This window comes from Ctenopharyngodon idella, chromosome 5 (genome assembly GCF_019924925.1).
Source record: "Ctenopharyngodon idella isolate HZGC_01 chromosome 5, HZGC01, whole genome shotgun sequence".
Lineage (NCBI taxonomy): Eukaryota > Metazoa > Chordata > Actinopteri > Cypriniformes > Xenocyprididae > Ctenopharyngodon > Ctenopharyngodon idella.
In genome coordinates, this window is record NC_067224.1 from 3,635,390 (window position 1) to 3,656,717 (window position 21,328).

The window sequence follows — 21,328 nt, forward strand, 5'->3', positions numbered from 1 at the left end:
GCTTTAACTAGGAGGATAATTCAGACCATATGTTTTGGTCTGAGTGAAACTGATGTTAATCAAATCCAGATGTGTTTCCATCAATACAGGGGTTGTAGAGAGCTGATTGTGAAATGAAACTGGTCAGACAAACTGGTCTGTAAGCCCTTCTTTTCCTGTCTCGTGGGACTCTGCATTGCTCATTTATACATGTGTGTGTCTGTATGTGTGTAGTGATGTGAGTACATGTGACTCAAGTTTCTTGTGCAGCCTGAATGTGTGTGGGTTTTATCTGCCGTGTCAGTCGAGCAGCTATAAATCAAATGATTGAGTAGCTAAACACGTAGAAGAACATGGTCATTTTCCATATCATACAGCAGACATTTGCCACACAGAGATTCAGAAGCGGTTTAAATCCTAAATTAAAGCAGCATCAACTGAAATAGACACCGGTACTTGTTTGGATTGTTGTGTAAATGATTGTTTAATGTTGACACATAAGGACAAATGAGGTTTGTGCTTAAGACAGCAAGTTCTTGAGCGTGTGTGTATGTGTTTATTTGATGGAAAAGTATGTTTGTTTAATCATACAGTGCTTATTCTCTCAAAACATGTTGTTTCTCTGCTATACTAAATAGACTATGATGGTTCAGGCTGGTTTGTGCTGGTTTAGCTAGAAAACCAGCAAAGCCATGGGAAAATTAGTGGGTAAATCTGATAATATAAATGTTGTGTCTCTGTGTCTGTCCAGCGTGTCCTGCGGGTCATTTTAAGATGGGTTCTGGTCCTGGTCCGTGTTCTGCGTGTCCTGACTCCAGTCACACAGGAGATACGGGCTCTGCCTCGTGTGTGTGTCGCCCTGGTTTCCACCGCGCTCCCACCGACAGCCCAGATACACCCTGCACACGTGAGTACAGCTCCGCCCATCCCTTATAAATGTATAAAATTTGATATGCAACTTTCTAAGGCCTCTAAATTATCAACATGATCAAAACTGCTGAAAAAAAAACTGTTGTACACAATCTACTACAAGTCTTCTGCCATCTGATTGATAGTTCACACTTTTTTAGCAAGTAAAAGTCCTTTTAGTATAATTGTAAAAACATCCCTCTTAGGTCATGATACATGTGTCTTTTTGCTGTGAAATCTTGACTGATTTTTATCTATCTCAGTCATCATTGTATTGCATTGAATTATATGTTTTAAAACTACAGAGCTTTGATCATAAAACAAAGCATTTAAATATTATCTCACTAAGACATTATTGGGAGATGCAGTGGCAACTGATATTTATGTGACCCTGGACCACAAAACCAGTCATAAGTCACACGGGTATATTTTTTAGCAATAGCCAACAATACACTGTATGGGTCAAAATTATCGATTTTTCTTTTATGCCAGAAATCATTAGGATATTAAGTAAAGATCATGTTCCATGAAGATATTTTGTAAATTTCCTACCGTAAATATATCAAAAATGTATTTTTGTGAGTGGATATGCATTGCTAAGGACTTCATTTGGACAACTTTAAAGGTGATTTTCTCAATATTTTGATTATTTTGCGCCCTTAGATTCCAGATTTTCAAATAGTTGTATCTCAGACAAATTGTCCTATCCTAACAATACACAACGCAAAGCTTATTTATTCAGCTTTCAGATGATGTATAAATCTGAATTTCGAAAAAAATTGACCCTTATGACTGGTTTTGTGGTCCAGGGTCATATGCACTTTCCTTCCTCTTTTCATTCTGGTCTACATTATGTTTCCATCCACTTTTCCTTATGCCAATTTTATGCGGATATCGCATGAAAAACGCTGCATAGAAATAGCAAGATGCTCATAAGTCGTAAAAACATTAACACTCAATTGAGGTGGATTATTTTTTTTTTTTATCCGATTAGAAGACATGCACATAAATTATGATGGAGACACATTTACCGAACAAATCCTTCAATGTGCAACAAAAAACTCACATGACTTTGCCACAACAGAGCATCACACAACATCTTTGGCCCTGTTTACACCTGGTATTAAGATGCGTTTTGGTCGATCGGATCACAGGTATATGAGGGAGACACATTCTCGTTTACACCTGGTGTTTTAATCCGTCTCTTTTGTCCACTTTCATCCACTTCTGTCCTGATTTCTTCGAGGGGAGGGTCTATGGGTGGGTAAATGTATGGGCTTTTCAGATCTTTGGATCTAATGGACAAAATAAGCTCATGCATTTACATATGAACACGAAAGGAGACGACGGAAAAACACACGGAGAGCATCAGCTTTCGTTTTTGCCTGCAAGACCATGACGAACGCTGAGAGTGTGTGTTAGAAATCAGGAATGGTGAGAGAACATTGTTGGCTGAAGACCCAATTTGGTTTGAAGATGAAAAACGTACCAAGCACAAAGTTTAAATCCCGTCTGTCTTCCCATAGTTTATGCATTAGGTTAGTAGGCCTCTGGATGAAACATGACAGCGTTTATTGCGTTTCGTCTGTGCGCTCCCTTGACACAGTGGCTTCCCCCATTGCAGCAACTTCCATTTTTGTTACAGATATTTCGCACCAATTTTCCAGGACGTGGTGATTTTTTTTTTCTGTTAAACACATGGGATGAAAACATTGCATTATTCTCAAATGTTTTTTGTGATATTCCAAAGATAAATTCACAACTTTGGATGGAAACATATCTATTGTCTATTCTGGCTTTTATGTTGCATTCTGGGTATTGCAGACATTTCAAACAGATGAATAATTCAAACGCCTGTATTTGTTGTCCTGTTCAGGTCCGCCCTCGTCCCCTCGCAGCCCTGTTCCTCAGGTCAATGACACGTCTCTCACGCTGGAATGGAGCGAACCGTTAGACAGCGGGGGCCGATCGGACCTCACCTACAGCGTGGACTGTCGAATATGCTTGACCCCCAGGAGCCCCTGTGCACCATGCGGGGACGGTGTGAATTATCGTCCCTCCCAAACTGGGATCCAGGGCCGCCGCGTGAGCATTTGGGGACTCCGACCTCACACCACCTACAGCTTTACCGTGATGGCCCTCAACGGGGTCTCTCCTCTGAGTCTGCAGGGGCCCGCGGGGGAGATCATCAACATCACCACCAGCCCCAACGGTGAGACACAGAGACACTGCAGCTGCATATGAATGAAACTTGTGATCAGTGAATGTTTTCATTGCTCATGTATGTGTGTGTGTGTGTGTGTGTTGAGCAGTTCCTGTAGTGGTGTCGGGTTTGAGGAAGAGCACAGCCACAGAATCCAGCCTGACGCTGCAGTGGAACACACCGACCTATTCGCACTACAGGATCCTACAGTATCAACTACGCTACTGTGAGAAGGTAAACTATACTACACTACACTTTACTATGCTATAAAATGCTATATGACTCTTCACTATTCTTATATTCCACAACACTATACACTTTACAACTAGAACATTATAAATTTTATACAAAACTACACTATACTGCACTATAGATAACTGTACTGTTCTATACTAAACAACATCCCTTGTGAAACAAGAAGTGCACTTAATTGTATAGGGAACTTCAAATCTTAAAAGTATATTTTTTAAAAAAACTGTATATGCAGATAATATAATATAAATGTAAGTATTAGTTCACTTCAGAATTAAAATTTCCTGATAACTTACTCACCTCCATGTCATCCAAGATGTTCATGTCTTTCTTTCTTCAGTGGAAAAGAAATGAAGGTTTTTGAGGAAAACATTCCAGGATTTTTCTCCATATAGTGGACTTCACTGGGGTTCAACGGGTTGAAGGTCCAAATGTCAGTTTCAGTGCAGCTTCAAAGGGCTCTACACGATCCCAGACGAGGAATAAGGGTCTTATCTAGAGAAATGATCAGCCATTTTGTAAAATAAAAATAAAAATGTATATACATTTTAACCACAAATGCTCGTCTTGCACTGCGATGCGATGCTCCACGCATTACTTAATCACGTTGGAAAGGTCACGCGGAAGTACCGATCCAGTGTCTACAAAGACTAAGTCAAACGCCCTTTACAAAAAAGGTAAAACAATGATGTCGGATGATTTTAAAGTTGGAGGAGAAAATGAGATGGAGTTTTTTGCCTACGTCATGCATGACCTTTCCAACGTGATTACGTAATGTGTGGCGCATCACCGAACAGTGCAAGACGAGCATTTGTGTTTAAAAGTATATCATTTTTTTTTTTTTTTAGAAAATGACTTATCGTTTCGCTAGATAAGACCCTTATTCCTCGTCTGGGATCGTGTAGAGCTCTTTGAAGCTGCACTGAAACTGACATTTGGACCTTCAGCCCGTTGAACCCCAGTGAAGTCCACTATATGGAGAAAAATCCTGGAATGTTTTCCTTAAAAACCATAATTTCTTTTCAACTGAAGAAAAAAAGACATAAACATCTTGAATGACATGTGGGTGAGTAAATTGATCAGGAAATTTAAATTCTGAAGTGAACTAATCATTTAAGTCTATTCTTTTATGAACTATATTATTTCCGTAAAAGTATGCTAAAGCTTGCATTGCTTACATTCAAGAAATCTCACATTGGTTACAGTGAATAAGAGCACACAGCGTTTACTCAGGAAAATGTGAATTCTCATATTGTAATTCAGTATTGTTTTCATACCTCCATTTCCTCTGCTCTCCTCAGCTTGAAATACAGACAGTCTATTTTTATGACCTCTCCCTATTTCTCTTTCTCCATCCTCCCCACTTGCTCCATTTTTCTCACCGCTTGTGTTATATTGATCTCTCTCTGTGGCACAGCTGTTCACTGTTTACACCACAAACCTGCCAGACTAATTAACAATTAATATATTCAAACAGCTCAGAAATGGTACGTGAAGAATCAACTAAATGATTTTAATGGAGGATATCGGTGTGTGTTCTTTTGAAAGGAGCGTGGCTTTGAGGAGAACTCCTGTCATTATATGGAGAGCAATGTCAATGAGGTTGTGCTGAGCGACTTGCGCAGGGCGACGCAGTACGAGGTTCAAGTCCGCGCCCGCACCTTTGCCGGCTATGGCAGCTTCAGTCAAGCTATCGTCTTTCGAACCCTGCCCGACGGTAAGAAAAGGTCTTGCTTAGTATTGTGGTACTTTATTAGTGCCAAACTTTTTTTGCCCTAGAGAAGGCATTTTATTGATTTTTTTTTTTTTTTTTCTCTCCTTGTGCAGATCGAAGCCATTTTCTTTTTTTTGAGATTGTATCACACCTTTTGCCTTTTTTAAACCCTCTCTCTCTCATTTTGGCTGTCTGCCTATCTCTATTTCCCTAGAAGATGATTCCTCATCTCCGCTGCTTGTTACTGGGATCCTTATAGCCATGGGCATGCTGCTCCTCATCATCGTCATTGCTGCTGCAATCTACTGTATAAGGTACAACAAGAGACCAACAAGCAAAAGAGAGTGTGAGGTTGTTATAATTGGGCCTGCATGCCCGCAGAAAGCTCCAGAGATTTCCACAGAATTCGTACAGCCGTCATTCACACATCCCCTGTCCCTTGCATGCTTGTTTATTAAATAATTTGGCTATTTTTAATAATACTGGCAATCAGCAAGCAATAACACATGTTTAACACATTTTACTATATATAAATGTGCTGTTATGAGACTTTCTTGTGGCCTGGCTTAATAAAAGACAACTGTAAGTAAGCTTGAAGTAAGTAAGCTCTTTGTAGGTTAATGGTTCTTTGGTTGTTTGTTGGTTCAAACAACATTTATTTTATGTCATCAGGTTCAATCAATAGTATGAGTTTTGGACTACTTGTTTTATTAAGTAATGAATATGGAAGGACTGCACAAAATGTTTGCACTAAAACTATTATTGAAAATTATTTTTAATAAAGCTAAAATAAAATATAATTATATTAGATTAAAAAACTTAAATGGTTAATTAAATTAGAAATATTGCCTTGGCAATTAACTAAAATAAAATAATTTTAAGCATAAGTACTACAATTACTAAAACTAAAACTGAAATAAAAATAAAGGTAAATTGAAGTATAAAAAAATAAAATTGACAAAAGCACATAAAAAAACATATTAAAATAAATACAAAAAAATATAAAAAAAATTAAATGTGATTCAAAATATGAACAAAAACTATAATAGTATATCAGTGATACTAAAACAACACTGACTAAAACTATTAAAATTCATTTTCAGTAACTAAAATAAAGCTGAAATAAAATAAAATATAAAAATTTGATTAAATACTTAAACTTAAAAAACTTACTAACTTTTACTAAAAAACAACTAACTGAAATAAAATAATTTTAAGTAGAAGTACTACAATTATTAAAACTACAACTAAAATAAAGCTAAATAGAAATTTACAAAAGCACATTAAAATATAAACACTTAAATATTAAAATGAATACTAAAAAGTATAAAAAAAAATCAAATTCAAAATATGAACAAAAACTATAAAAGTATATCTATGATACTAAAATAACACTGACTAAATATATTAAAATTCATTTTCAGTAACTAAAATAAAGCTGAAATAAAATATAAAAATTTGATTAAATACTTAAACTTAAAAAACTTTCACAAAAAAAAAACAGCTAACTGAAATAAAATAATTTGAAGTAGAAGTACTATAATTACTAAAATTACAACTGAAATAAAAATAAAAAGATGACTAAAGAAAAAATTAAAATTAAAATAAAAAAAACAATGAAAATCAATAAATACTATAATAGTATAAATAATAATATAACAACACATCAAATGACACACTTTACATCACTTCTGCAGAATTGCACAGATTATTCCTCACAACAATCGCAGAAAAAGTGGTAAAATGAATTGTGTGTGGGTCTAATTAAGTGACAATGTCTTAATGTGCTTGTGGCTTTACATACATCAGCCTGTTTGAGTTGAAGGAGCTGACATAGCTTTCCAAAGTGATCAGACTCTCCTAACAGTAATTTCAGATGCATGGATTTGTGAGAACTGAGAGAGAGAGAGAGAGAGAGAGAGAAGAGAAAGGGAAGTGGAGACAGGATACAGTTGTCCCACCCCAGTCTCCACAGGCCAAATCAGCAGAACAATAGTCGTGACCCTGGGGTAGCACACACATACACACACTTCTTTAAGCGCAAGTGTATTTACACAATGAACATACACTCCAGTGTACATGCAAACTCAGATATTGCTGATAAATGGGCTGTATATATGCCCACGTACCAACAGTTAACATTACAGGAGCGCGCACGTATGGAGGTTTATATTATTGTTCACATTTTCACTCATTACGCACACAAACTTTCACACCCAGTTAAACGGAGAGTCCCTACAATCAATCTCACACACACACACACACACACACACGCACACACACACACACACTGGGAGCCTCCGGTCCAGACCTGCCATCAGCACTGGGTGGGACAAACTGGGCTATTTTAGTCCTGGGAAATCAGGGAGAAAGATAGACGTGGAAAAATTTAGTTGCCATTTCCAAGCTCTGAAGTTCTCAGTTATATTTTTATCTAAGTATAAACTTAATATTAGCTTATATAATAGTTAATAATAGTAGTTAATAATAGTAGTTAATATTCACTTGTTGACTTTGACTCTAAACTTTAGAATACAGACTTGAGTGTCTTTAGGGAAAAAAAATAAACTGAATTCTTTCAAATTTATTTTGTTTTAAGGATAACTTTTAATTCTCCTTTTAACTTTAAGTCACAAGTGAGAAGGACATAGTGAAAAAGAGAGAGAAGACAATAACAAGAATAACAAGGAGAACGACTTGAGTAATTTAAGACTGTGTTAAAGTATAATACACTATGAAAATGTCTGAATAAGGAACAAGAGCCTGAGGTAAAAGACAAAGACACAGGAAGAGGAAGAATGGGGTGGAGAGAGGGATTTAGTGTGCATTCAGTTCATTCTTTGCTCAGAGTAATATTACAACACAGGACGAAAAACAAAAACATGAAACACAACAAGCACTAAGCCTCACACCGAGCCCAAACCAGGCATGACACAACAAGTTTCTACTGTCAAGTATTTTTCTGAGATCACTAAAAAACTTCAGGTTGCAGCTGACTCACAATTTGCAATTTGACATTAGCACACTGCTAAGCTAACAACACATTTATTGGGGGATGCGTTTTATTATTGAATGAAATATATGTATAATCAACATTTCTTTCAACTAATTAGCATTTTTGATTTGTGCTTTCATGGATTTCAATTTTACATGCGATCCAGTCTTAGAATTTGGCCAAAAGAATGGACGTTTTAACCACTTGGATGTAAAATATTTAAGTATCCTCTGTGAATATTTCAATAATTTAACGGCAGATTCGCATATTCACAGTTTTCTTACAGTGGTTAATAGTGCATGACATGCAAGTAAATGAATGTTTTTAACTATTAAATAATTAAATGTATGATTAGTAGTAGTTACAGTACTAATATTTATGTCTTAAATTCTTTACTTTCAAAAATTCAAACCCTCAAGCTTATTAGATTTAATTATTTAAATTGCAGCCTTTGTTATTAGCTTTTTATGAACTCTTGAAACCCTGTTTGGGAAACCCTTAACTATACTCTAAAAAATGCTGGGTTGTTTTAACCCAAATTTGGGTCAAATGTGGACAAACCCAACCGTTGGGTTAAAATTTTGATTTAAAAATTGCCAATAAAGTGCCAATAATAGTGTAATTTTAGAACCATATCCAAGACGAGCACCTCGTTGTTACATTGAAAGATTCCAAAAAGTCATATTCAGAGTTTTCATTTTAAGTTTTTTACACTCTAAAAAATGCTGGGTTAAAAACAACTCAAGTTGGGTTGAAAATGGACAAACCCAGAGATTGGGTTGCTTTAACCCAGCAATTGGGTTGTTTTAACCCAGTGGTTGGGTTAAATGTTTGCCCAACCTGCTGGGTAGTTTTATTTAACTCAACTATTGTTTAAAAATTACTGTATTGCTTATTTAACATTTAACCCAACCGCTGGGTTTGTCCATTTTCAACCCAACTTTGTTGTTTTTAACCCGGCATTTTTTAGAGTGTAAAGTTACCCAATTTCTACGCCTTTGCTGGAGAGACAAGCATATATTTTGGATGCTAGTGCTTGTTAACTAGCTTAAGCTGTGTTCTGTTCAGTCAGCCAAAAATACCTTACTAAGTTGCCAACAACATGATCAATCCATTAAACTAGTACCAAACCAGCAGTTAACATGCAGCGTTGGGTAATTGGTGACTTGGGATGTGGATAAAGACTGATTGAACTGAAAAGCTAAACACTTAAAGTCAAACTTTAACTCACTCAGCTGTGAAATTACTAATAGCTTGAAGTGTCATGCTGCCATGGGATTTTCCCCAATCCTTGAAAATGTAATTACAGTTTTGCTGGGCATTGATGTCTAAAAACCTTGTGCATATTACACTGTTCACCAGTGTTTACCAATCTTATCAATGAAAGAAGACCTACATATTATGTTTACTCTGGCAAAATATACTTATTCACTTTCACTGTCCCTTTTCTGTTCACAGGAAGCAAAATCATTTCAAAGATCCAGAACTGAGTGACAAAAATGGCCAGTATCTCATGGGTCAAGGTGAGCTCTGCAACATCTTATTATAATTGCACATTCTGGTTAAGTTGTGGCTTTTTTGATTAATGGAGTAACTGACATTTTTTCTCTCCAAGGAGTGAAAGTTTACATCGATCCATTCACTTACGAGGACCCTAATGAGGCCGTGAGAGAGTTTGCTAAGGAGATTGATGTCTCATTTGTCAAAATCGAAGAGGTTATTGGGGCAGGTAAGTCTTCCTCCCTCACAACATTTATTTCTTTTGGACACATAATTTATTTTCAGACGGTGCAGTCACATATTCGGTTTCAGTCATTTGTAAGATATAACCAAGGCGTATACATAATTTTTCTGTTCGCACAGAACGCAAAGTCTTTGATATTTAACATGCAGCTTCAGATTTTTTCTTGATGCTTATTACTTACTACAGTCACAACTTGGTTAAAACAATGGTTAAAAATTGAGTGCTTTATTTTGCCATTTTAGGCGAATTTGGCGAAGTCTGTCGGGGACGGCTGAGGATTCCTGGTAAGAAGGAGAACTATGTTGCCATCAAGACCCTTAAGGGTGGATACACAGACAAGCAAAGGCGGGACTTCCTGTCCGAGGCCTCAATCATGGGCCAGTTCCAGCACCCCAACATAATCCACCTGGAAGGCATAATAACAGCCAGCTGCCCCGTCATGATCCTCACAGAGTTCATGGAGAATGGAGCTCTGGACTCGTTCCTGAGAGTAAGTATGCGTAGGATCTAGTGGTGCATGCTTATTGACGTAACCATCTCAAGGACTCTCTGACATAGATCCTTCTTTCTCTCCAGCTCAATGATGGCCAGTTTACTCCAATACAGTTAGTTGGGATGCTGCGTGGCATCGCATCGGGAATGAAATATCTCTCCGAAATGAGTTACGTACATCGGGACCTTGCCGCGCGGAACATTCTTGTCAACAGTAACCTGGTCTGCAAGGTGTCCGACTTCGGTCTGTCGAGATTCCTGCAAGAGAATTCGTCTGATCCTACATACACCAGCTCACTGGTAAGAGCAAATGCTTAGGCACTTCACACGAACTCAATTTTTTTAAGGGGAAAAATGCAACCAAGCATTATTATCTACTCATGCATCATGATCTTAATCTCCATTGTTGATCAGAACATAACTGATCTGCTTCTTTCAGGGTGGGAAAATTCCAATCCGTTGGACGGCACCCGAGGCCATTGCATTCCGTAAATTTACTTCCGCATCAGATGTATGGAGTTACGGAATTGTCATGTGGGAAGTGATGTCGTTTGGAGAGCGACCATACTGGGACATGAGCAACCAGGATGTAAGTTTTTGCGATGTTTGACATTTTATTTTGTTTAACATTGTGACAGTTGTTTTGTTATGCCAATAGTCAAAATGTTTGCAGATATTGCTTTCAGTTACACTACTGTTCAAAAGTTTGGGGTCAGTATGATTTTCTTAAGGAAATTAATACTTTTATTCAGTAAGAATGCATTAAATTGATCAAAAGTGACAGTAAAGACATTAATAATGTTACAAAAGGTTAATATTTTAAATAAATGCTGTTCTTTTGAACTTTGGTTCATCAAAGAATCCTGAAAAAAAGCAGTGTCCATAAAAATATGGAGCAGCACAACTGTTTTCAACATTGTTAATAATCAGAAATGTTTCTTAATCATCAAATTAGAATGATTTCTGAAGGATCATGTGACTGAAGACTGGAGTAATGATGCTGAAAATTCAGCTTTGATCACAGGAATAAATTACACTTTACTATATATTCAAATAGAAAATTATGGAAGCTTGTTTCTGCAACTAAATTTTAAAAAACAAAGGTAATTGCGCCTTTTTATCTCACAACTCAAGATATAAACTCGCGATTGTGTCTTTTTTCCTTGCAATTCTGACTTGTTTTCTCAGAATTGAGAGATAAACTCGCAATTACGAGCTATAAAGTTCAATTTTGAGGGAAAAAGACTGACATTTTTCTCAGAATTGTGAGTTTATATCTCACAATTCTGACTTTATAACTCACAATTGCAAGTTTATATCACGGGGTTTTATAGGTTTATAGGTTTTATACGAGGTCATAATTGTGAGAGAAAAAATTGCAATTACCCTTTTTATTTTTTATTCAGTGGCAGAAACAAGCTTCCATAAAAAAATATTTTAAAGTGTAATTATATTTTACAATATTACTGTTTTTACTGTATTTTTTATCAAATAAATGCAGCCTTGGTGAGCAAATTTAAAAAAAAAAACAAAAAAAAAAAAACAAATCTTACTGATCCCAAACTTTTGAATGACAGTGTACATTACAAAAGATGTTTCCAATATCTGGCTGAAACTTAAAAATAATATCTTAGAAGTGCTAATATTGTCATTAAACATACTATATCTTCACTAATACATCCTTCGTCCCTAAAACATTTTCAGTTTACTTCCTCACTTTCATCCCCTACTCATTAACATAATCTGTTTTACCCAATAGGTGATCAATGCCATAGAGCAGGATTACCGGCTGCCGCCTCCCCCTGACTGTCCCACATACCTGCACCAGCTGATGTTGGACTGCTGGCAGAAGGAGCGGACGGCACGGCCACGCTTTTCCAACATTGTCTCAGCACTCGACAAGCTAATTCGCAACCCCGCCTCACTTAAAATCACCGCTCAAGAGGGGGCAGGGTAAGTTTCACATCCGTTACAGTTCCATATCACTTATTATTCCAGTTATTTCAAAGAGCATTGCTGCCTAACACAGCAAAAGAACCACAAAGACCTTTTTTAAATCTTACAAACAATTTCTATTTTTACACAAAATTACTATGGAAAGCATGTGTCAAATTGCCCACTGATTTACTGAATTTAGGATCAAATAAATTCTAGGACATTTTTCGGTTACTAACTATAAGTAACTTTGCAACTACATGTCAACTAACTCTCTTTAGAGTATTAGTAGACTGTTAGGGTTCATGTTAGTAGAATAAGTTGACATGTAGTTGCAAAGTTACTTAAAGTGGTTAGAATGTCTGTTGGGGAGCATCAAAATAAAGTGTTAGCAGATAATAGTTAAGCAGACAGTCTACTAATACTCTAATGACTGCTAGTTAACATGTAGTTACTTATAGTTAGTAGAATATCTAAAGTAGACTATTGAAATAAAGTGTTACCCATATTTAAAATGTATTTCTAATGGTTTTATGTTGCCGTGTCGACTAAAACAATTAATGTTGGGCAAGATTACTGAAAAATAGTTACTTCTTCACAGGAGACGTAATGTGATTACAGTAATGCATTTAGCCCAACAATGCTTGTCAATCAAGAACACTGCGGCTCCTGTTTTAGGTTTAGTCACTCTCATTCCGTCCATCATTTCATTAGCTTGGCTCTCATCCACACAGTATGGCCTCTTGTATGTTAGTCTTGCCCCTCCCCTCTCGGCATGTTGGCCTGTCAGTCTGTCAATCAAGTCTCAGTATGAGCACATATCTGTCTGTCACATGTTCGCCTCTCCCCTCCCCCTCCTCTCCAGGGAAAGCTGTTCGAGTCTTCCTCTCTTTGGCAGCCTTTCTAGATTTGTGTCGCTGCAGGCTGACTCATGACATCATCTTAATATGGGCAATTACATGCGTTTTAACACTTCCCCCTCTTCCTCCTCAGACCCTCTCACCCTCTGTTGGACCAGCGTTCCCCACTGACGCCCTCATCCTGTGGGACGGTGGGCGACTGGCTCAGGGCCATCAAGATGGAGCGTTACGAGGAGAGCTTTCTACAGGCTGGTTACACGTCCATGCAGCTACTCGCCCACATCAACACAGAGTGAGTAAAGATAATATCACCTTCAGTCAACAACATACTGAAATCCAGGTATAATAGACAGAACATTCTGAAATACAAGGAGGATTAAAAACATCTTCTTTGGAGAGTAAATAATTGAGTTCACATTCAAATTTATAAAAATTAATAATAAGTGTTATTAAATAGAAACAAAGAAACTAAATAAAAGGACTAATTATATTATATTATATTATATTATAGACAGCAAATTCTGAAATACAACTGAATTATAAGAAAGATTAAAAACTTGTCTTTGATAAAAAGTAAATTATATTATATTATACTATTGTATATTATATTATATTATATTATATTATATTATATTATATTATATTAATTTTATATAATAGACAGCAAATTCTGAAATAAAACTGAGTTACAAGGAAGATTAAAAACTTGTCTTTGGTAAAAAGTAAATAATTGAATTCACAATCATTTATAAATAATAAATTAATAAAAAAATTATAAAACAAATTTATAAAAATAAATAATAAATGTTACTAAATAGAAACAAAGAAACTAAATAAAAGGACTAATTATATTATATTCATTTTATATTATATTATTTTATATTATATTATATTATATTATAGACAGCAAATTCTGAAATACAACTGAATTATAAGAAAGATTAAAAACTTGTCTTTGATAAAAAGTAAATTATATTATATTATACTATTGTATATTATATTATATTAATTTTTAATATATTATATTACATTATATTATATAAATTTTATATAATAGACAGCAAATTCTGAAATAAAGCTGAATTACAAGAAAGATTAAAAACTTATCTTTGATAAAAAAGTAAATAATTGAATTCACAATCAAATTTATAAAAATAAATAATAAATGTTACTAAATAGAAACAAAGAAACTGAATAAAATGACTAATTATATTATATTATATTATATTATATTATATTATATTATATTATATTATATTAATTTTATATAATAGACAGCAAATTCTGAAATAAAACTGAGTTACAAGGAAGATTAAAAACTTGTCTTTGGTAAAAAGTAAATAATTGAATTCACAATCATTTATAAATAATAAATTAATAAAAAAATTATAAAACAAATTTATAAAAATAAATAATAAATGTTACTAAATAGAAACAAAGAAACTAAATAAAAGGACTAATTATATTATATTCATTTTATATTATATTATTTTATATTTTATATTGTTTTTTATATTTTATTATAATATAATATAATATACTGTTCAAAAGTTTAAAGTCGGTACAATGTTTTTGAAATAAGTTTCTTATGTTCAACAAGGCTGAATTTGATTAAAAATACAGTAAAAGCAGAAATATTGTAAAATGTAATTACAATTTAAAAGAACTGTTTTCAGCATCATTAGTCCAGTCTTCAGTGTCACATGATCCTTCGGAAATCATTCTAATATGATGATTTGCTGCTCAAGAAACATTTCTGATTACTGTTATCAGTGTTGAAAACGGTTGTGCTGCTTCATATTTTTTTCCAGGATTCTTTAGTGAATAGAAAGTTCAAAAGAACAGCTTTTATTTGGGAAAAACAAAACAAAAAACTTGATCCCAAACTTCTGAACTGTAGTGTATATTTATATATATTTATTGTTTTTACATATGCAAACAACATAATATAATCTTTTCTATGTTCATGTCTGCTGTTATATTAAAAGCTAAGGTCTAATTCTGTTCTTTATTTCTCTCCCTCTCTTTCCGTGTCTCAGGGATCTTCTGCGTTTGGGAATAACTCTGGCTGGTCATCAGAAGAAGATTCTGTCCAGCATTGAGGCTCTTGGGATTCAAAACAAAACTCCAGGGAATGTGCTCTACTGAGTGAACCGTACACACTCACACACATGCAAACGCTTGTTGAGTTTGCCGGAGAACCTTCATGTAACCTATCCACTCACAATCAGGAACATTTCTACTTCCTTTTTACCGGGTCACTTAAGGATCAAGATTGCTTACTTGCTTCCAAGACTACCTAAAGGGGACCAGTCCAGAAACCTGTCGGAAACTTCACAGTAATACTACTAATATTACAAAGCTTCATTTGTGATATCAAACGGGTCTCATAGGGATGTTACCTCACCCTTTTCCACATTTCGGGGAGCCACATGATGTAATCCAGAAGGAAAGACTTGCTCTGACATCATAATGCAAAGACAGTGAAGTATTTCCATTTTGCAGAGTATTTTTCTAAAGGAGACTTTCGTACTGAAGAGGATCGCAGCATAAGACCTTTATAACGCAAGAATGTGGTATCAGTATCAGAGTAAAGTATCAGATTATTAATGACGACTTCTTCATCCTTCATTTTAAGGATGTGTTGTGCACAAAGGGTCAGATACACACTACGTGGCTAAAGTGCTAAGAAAATGGTATTGTTTTTTAAATGATGCACTCTGTGTGTGTGTATGTGAGCAGCAATAAGAAAAATTAGCACAAAAGTCTTAGCACTTTTTTCAGAGGAGAAAGACATGAATGAAGCAGAGGTTCCATTGGTGAACTAAATATGCGAAACATACGTGCTTATACAAACACACACACACACACACACACATATGTAGAGATCTGCAACACTTGACTGGCACTAAAAAGAGACCAAATAAAAGACACTCTGTTGTTTTATGAGTGGCTGAAAGACTCGAAACAACCTTTGAACGTGTGCCATACTGTTTTGTTTATTACGGGAATGTTATGCTGGTTTGACTCACCAACTTGAAGCTGGTGTTCATCATCAACTAAACCACAAGATTCAAAAGCCACCCTTTCATACCACGCATGGGTTTATGGGTAGGAGGATTTGGTCTTCACATTGGAGATCCACAAGAACAAACCAGGGACTTTAATTCTGTTGCCTCTTTTTTTTTTTTTTGTATAAATATATCTTGATTTATGTAAAAAGATTCATTTTTTTTGTCAGTGTAATCTGTGTTTCTGTTACAATAAAAAGTATACATTTAGTCTAGTTTTAAAATTTCCTTTCTTGCTTGCTTCTCTTTTATTAAGACAAGGAATCGAATTTCACTTGATTAAGAGAGTTTATCAAGGCCCTGTTTACACCTGGTATTAAGATGTGTTTTGGTCGATCGGATCACAAGTGGACGACTCTAAATGGGGTCTAAAACTTTTTGAGCTTGTCCACTTTTGACCACTTCCAGAGGTGTTTGAAAACTCATTCGAATGGATTGCTTTTGTAGTGTAGACGCTCATGTGGTCAAATGCATTCGAACAGCCACAAAAGACCACCTACTCTCCGCCTACTGACCCAATGCGTAAACATTATGGGAAGCGCACTTGCCAGATGGGATTTAAACTTTTTTTGGCTGAAGACCCAATTTTGGTTTGAAGACAAACATACCAAACACAATGTTCTCTCATCATTCCTGATTTCTATCACACACTTACCATGTTGCTCTCCGTGTGTTTTCCCATCGTCTCCGGGCGGGTTCATATGGAAATTGCATGAGCGTATTTCATCCATTAGATTGAGAGATCTGAAAAAACCCATACATTTACCCACCCATAGACTCTCCTCTTGAAGAAATCAGGACAGAAGTGGTTGAAAGTGGACAAAAGAGACGGATTAAAACACCAGGTGTAAAGGGAAATGTGTCTCCCTCATCTACTTCTGATCCGATCGATCAAAACCCATCTTAATACTAGGTGTAAACAGGGCTTAGATAGGCTGCTGTGATGTTCTCCCTAGTCCAAAAAGATGTGGTGACATTAACAATCTCAAAAAGGTCCATTGTTCATCATGAATAGTGTATCGACGAATGAATCACAGCTCACACAGAAGTCACTTTCAAACTAAGCAGCTTTGGTCAACATGGCAAATCAATTTGACCAACTTGAACCTGCTGTTTATTTCTGAGATTGCGACCCCTGATCATTTCAGTTTGATCTTAACCATTTGAGTGGAACATTTTGGACTCCGGATTGCTTCGCAATGTAAAGAGGAGGTTATTGAAAGATGGGCCAACACTATTTGGGACTATGCAGCAAACTCAAGGTGAAAGTGAAGAGCACATTTACATACGTTTTCAAGGCACGGCAGAAAAATAAACTTGACTTAAGAAGCCTGTTTAATTCTAAGGTTCAGAGAGGGTGTGGAAAATGGTCGTGACAAACTAAATATGCCTGTTTTTGGCACATAAATCTTTCGCAAACATTATAAGTCGACCTCAGAGAAAAATCTAAATAAATAATAAATATATATGACCCTTTTAATTCTTGCTCTCTTCCAGTCTTCCCGTTCTCCCGGGTTCCTTCTTGATCCTTTTATCTGTGACTGACTATGCTGCGGTTCGCACACACCTGCTGGATGCATATTTCCATAATTGTTTTGGGGTGATCCGATTTCTTGGACATTCTTGTTTTAAGCATTCCTCCCTGAAGATACAATGACCTTCTCTACTCGGCAGAGGTGCGAGTGAGATTTGGGAATGGGGCTTAGAGTTCCCCTCCCCCCGTCTGTGTCTCTTCGCCAATGGATCTCTTGTCCCCAATCCTTTCAGAAGAAAGAACCAGTTCTTTCCCAAGGCTCCTTGAAAATGTCCTTGACTTAAACCTTCTTTTGACTTCGCCTCGTCTTTTTTTCCTCCCATCTTGCAGTTTCTTTGCATGTCTGTTTGTAAGTCTATCCCATCTTTGCAAACACATCTGGGATGCAGTGGTATTTGGGAAATCTCATGTCCAGGTACACTTTCAGTCCTAGAATCAAAAGATAATAAATTAAATTTTGCAAGTAATTTAGAACAGTTAAGATTGTTTACATTCTTTTGAAGACAATTATAAGCATTTCCCCCTTGAAATTCTATTATTTGCCTTAATGTTTTACTTTTAAATATTGTTTCTAATTTTCATTGATAATTATCTCTGTTCTCAAAGATAATTATCCTTAGACTCTCATTATTGAAATGGAATAATGAAAATTGTGTCCCGACTAAAGACACAAAAGATATTCACACTTTTCTAATAAATCAGTTATCAGTTTTTATTTATTTATCGCACCACAGTAATAAGATGGGGGTTGGGGAGTTGCCATGAAAATTTTGATTTTGGAATGAAATATGACTTCTGACAGCATTTTTGAGGCTGCGTTTGAAACCTCTGTGGTCCAAGTTGTTCTTCTGTAAGGAAATGAAACAAGGAGCATACATTAGAAGCTATTGTCAAATACAAATAGATTTAATGTTGGGTCCGTATTATTAGGGCGGGAGAGTGGTTAAGAGATTATGATTGTCCTTATTGTGCTAAGCTCTTCTGAATGCTTCAGTAAATTATATGTTGCTGTGCTGAGTTTTTGGGGTCTATGATTGTCTGTCTTAGTTGCGTGTCTGTTTGCTCCAGGAGCCTTTATCTTTTGAGGAAGAACACAAAGCACATTCCTCAAGTGTCCCACCCCACCCCCTACTCCAATCTTTGTCTTTAAACAATGCCTGCCAGCCTCTTCTCTTACCATGCATCCCTTTGCAGGACAAAAGACAGAAGTCAGCACACTCCTCTCTTCATTCACATATGGATTTATCATCTTTCTCAGTCATTACTCAAGCCAAAAAGCTGAACATCCCATCTTTAATAAGCTGTCCAGATGAAGTGTATGTGTATAAGATTGTGTTCTCAACTCTCATGCTAAAGCAATAAGCAATTAAGTATGTTTTATGTGCCAAACTACATTTAAAAAGGGACAGTAATCCATTGACAATTTCAGCTGAGCGACTGTAGGCTAGGAAAAAACATGAAGCCTTCAAAATTAAATTTGAAAATTTATGAAACCGAAAGATATGATTTAAGTGTAAAAATGAGTGATTAAGTGTTCATAAGGTTCATCTATATTGTTTGCTGCAATTATGAAAGCAGCGCTCATAAAGGTATACTTTGAAGTCTTACTGGTGGATGGTTTGTTATTTACAAAGTTCTTATGATCAATGACAATGACATAGTTGTAGTTCTCCGAAATAATCCATACAGGAGCCAAGAACCATATCAACACCAAGTAAACAAATTATGGACAATATTTTGAAGCGTTGTGATAAAAAGCCTTATATCTTTGGAACACTAGGTAGCGCTGACATTGAACTTCTCATATACCTTCAGGTCATGCTTTTGATGATCCCTACCACATTTCATGCCGATATGTCAAAGAAATCAATATTTATATCAAATGTTTAAATGGTGGATGGATGATTTGACCAATTCTGGCAAAGGTGGTATCAACAGATTCAGCATGATCCAAAGAATTCATATTTACTGGCAAACATTTCACATGCTATAATCAAAAATAGCCATTTTCATGACCTGTAGGTGGTGCTGTCATCAAATTTGGCATGTGCCCTCAAATCATGGTACTAACGAAGCATACCAAGTTTTAAATTTTAGGACAAATGATTGAAAAGTTATAACCAAAAGAAAAGTGAATATTTAAACTGATGGTGGCACTATAGAGTTTATTCTAGAGACCCTAAAGTTGGCCAAGGGTTTATTTATATCCACCCCATTAAGTGTGCCAAATTTCATAATTTTTCTACGAGCGGTTCTAAGAGCTGCCATAGACTGACATGGCAGGGGAAGAAGAAGAAGAATATTAAGAAAACTACCGGATGGCATAGGGCTACGCACTTTTGGCGCTTTGACCCTAACTACATCAACACAGGAAAGAAAATTGTATTCCCCAAACCATTTCAGGTTCAGGTCTTTAACAGGAGTATTGTGGCTCAAACTAGAAAGCTAATGGAACTAAAATCATTCTCAAAAAAAACAATGACATAATTGTAGTTCTCCAAAATAATCCATACAGGAACCAAGGAACACAACAACCCTAAGTAAACAAATTATGGACAATATTTTGAAGCGCTGTGGTAAAAAGCCTTATATCTTTGGAACACTAGGTGGCTGTGACATTGAACTTCTCAGATACCTTCAAGTCATGCTGTTGATGATCCCTACCACATTTTGTGCCGGTATGTCAAAGCATTTAAAAGAAATCAATATTTACATCAAATGATTAAATGGTGGATGGACCAATTCTGGCTAAATCGGTATCAACAGATTTAGCGTGACCCAAGAAATTAATATTTTCTGGCAAACATTTCAGAAGCTATAAGCAAAAATTATTTTTCAGATTTCATGACCTGTAGGTGACGCTGTCGTCAAATTTGGCATGTGCCCTCAAATCATGGTCCTAATGAAGCATACCAAGTTTTCAATTTTAGGACAAAGGTTTGAAAAGTTAAAACCAAAAGAAAAGTGAATATTTAAACTGATGGCGGCACTATAGAGTTTGTTTTAGAGACCCTAAAGTTGGCCAAGGGTTTATTCATGTCCACCCCGTAAAGTGTGCCAAATTTCATCGTTTTCCTACAAGCGGTTCTAAGTGCTCCCATAGACTCACATGGCAGGGGAAGAAGAAGAAGAAGAAAACTACCGGATACTATAGGGGCTACGCACTTTTGGTGCTTTGACCCTAACTACATAAACACAGGAAAGAAAACTGTATTCCCCAAACCATTTCAGGTTCAGGTCTTTAACAGGAGTATTGTGGCTCAAACTAGAATCCTAATGGAACTAAAATCATTCTCAAAAGTTCCTTACTCAAACACAGAAATATATGGTTTGTTATTCATAAAGTTCTTGTTATGATCAATGACAATGACGTAGTTGTAGTTCTCCAAAATAATCCATACAGGAACCAACTCTTTGTCAAGCACACTTTTGTAAATTGAGTAGGTTACTTTTTATATAATATCACTATTTTTTTTTAAAACAAAGTTGTTTCATAAAATTCAGCAAACTCCATGTTCTTTACATAAAGACAAATATCTCTGTTTTGCAGTTTTAAGCCTTTTATATAGTTACTCCAAACGTAACAAATCCATTTTTTTTCCAATCAAAATGTGAGAAATGACACAATTTTGTGACTAAA

The 21,328-nt window shown here is 35.7% G+C and overlaps 1 protein-coding gene across 2 annotated transcripts in view; it reads left to right on the top strand.

Annotated features, from left to right (window-relative positions):
- ephb4a (eph receptor B4a) overlaps nucleotides 1-16,364 on the top strand; it is a 48,413-nt gene extending 32,049 nt beyond the window's left edge. Inside the window, exons 5-17 of one of the 2 annotated variants that reach the window (XM_051894401.1) lie at nucleotides 731-886; nucleotides 2,765-3,100; nucleotides 3,201-3,325; nucleotides 4,892-5,060; nucleotides 5,272-5,371; nucleotides 9,511-9,575; nucleotides 9,668-9,781; nucleotides 10,039-10,286; nucleotides 10,373-10,588; nucleotides 10,728-10,877; nucleotides 12,048-12,241; nucleotides 13,217-13,375; nucleotides 15,123-16,364. In XM_051894401.1, the coding sequence (XP_051750361.1) occupies nucleotides 731-886; nucleotides 2,765-3,100; nucleotides 3,201-3,325; nucleotides 4,892-5,060; nucleotides 5,272-5,371; nucleotides 9,511-9,575; nucleotides 9,668-9,781; nucleotides 10,039-10,286; nucleotides 10,373-10,588; nucleotides 10,728-10,877; nucleotides 12,048-12,241; nucleotides 13,217-13,375; nucleotides 15,123-15,231 (2,141 nt within the window). In that variant the 3' untranslated portion in view covers nucleotides 15,232-16,364. The remainder of the gene's footprint in view (nucleotides 1-730; nucleotides 887-2,764; nucleotides 3,101-3,200; nucleotides 3,326-4,891; nucleotides 5,061-5,271; nucleotides 5,372-9,510; nucleotides 9,576-9,667; nucleotides 9,782-10,038; nucleotides 10,287-10,372; nucleotides 10,589-10,727; nucleotides 10,878-12,047; nucleotides 12,242-13,216; nucleotides 13,376-15,122) is intronic. The other variant, XM_051894402.1, reaches the window with a different exon arrangement.
- Nucleotides 16,365-21,328: the final 4,964 nt, after the last annotated feature.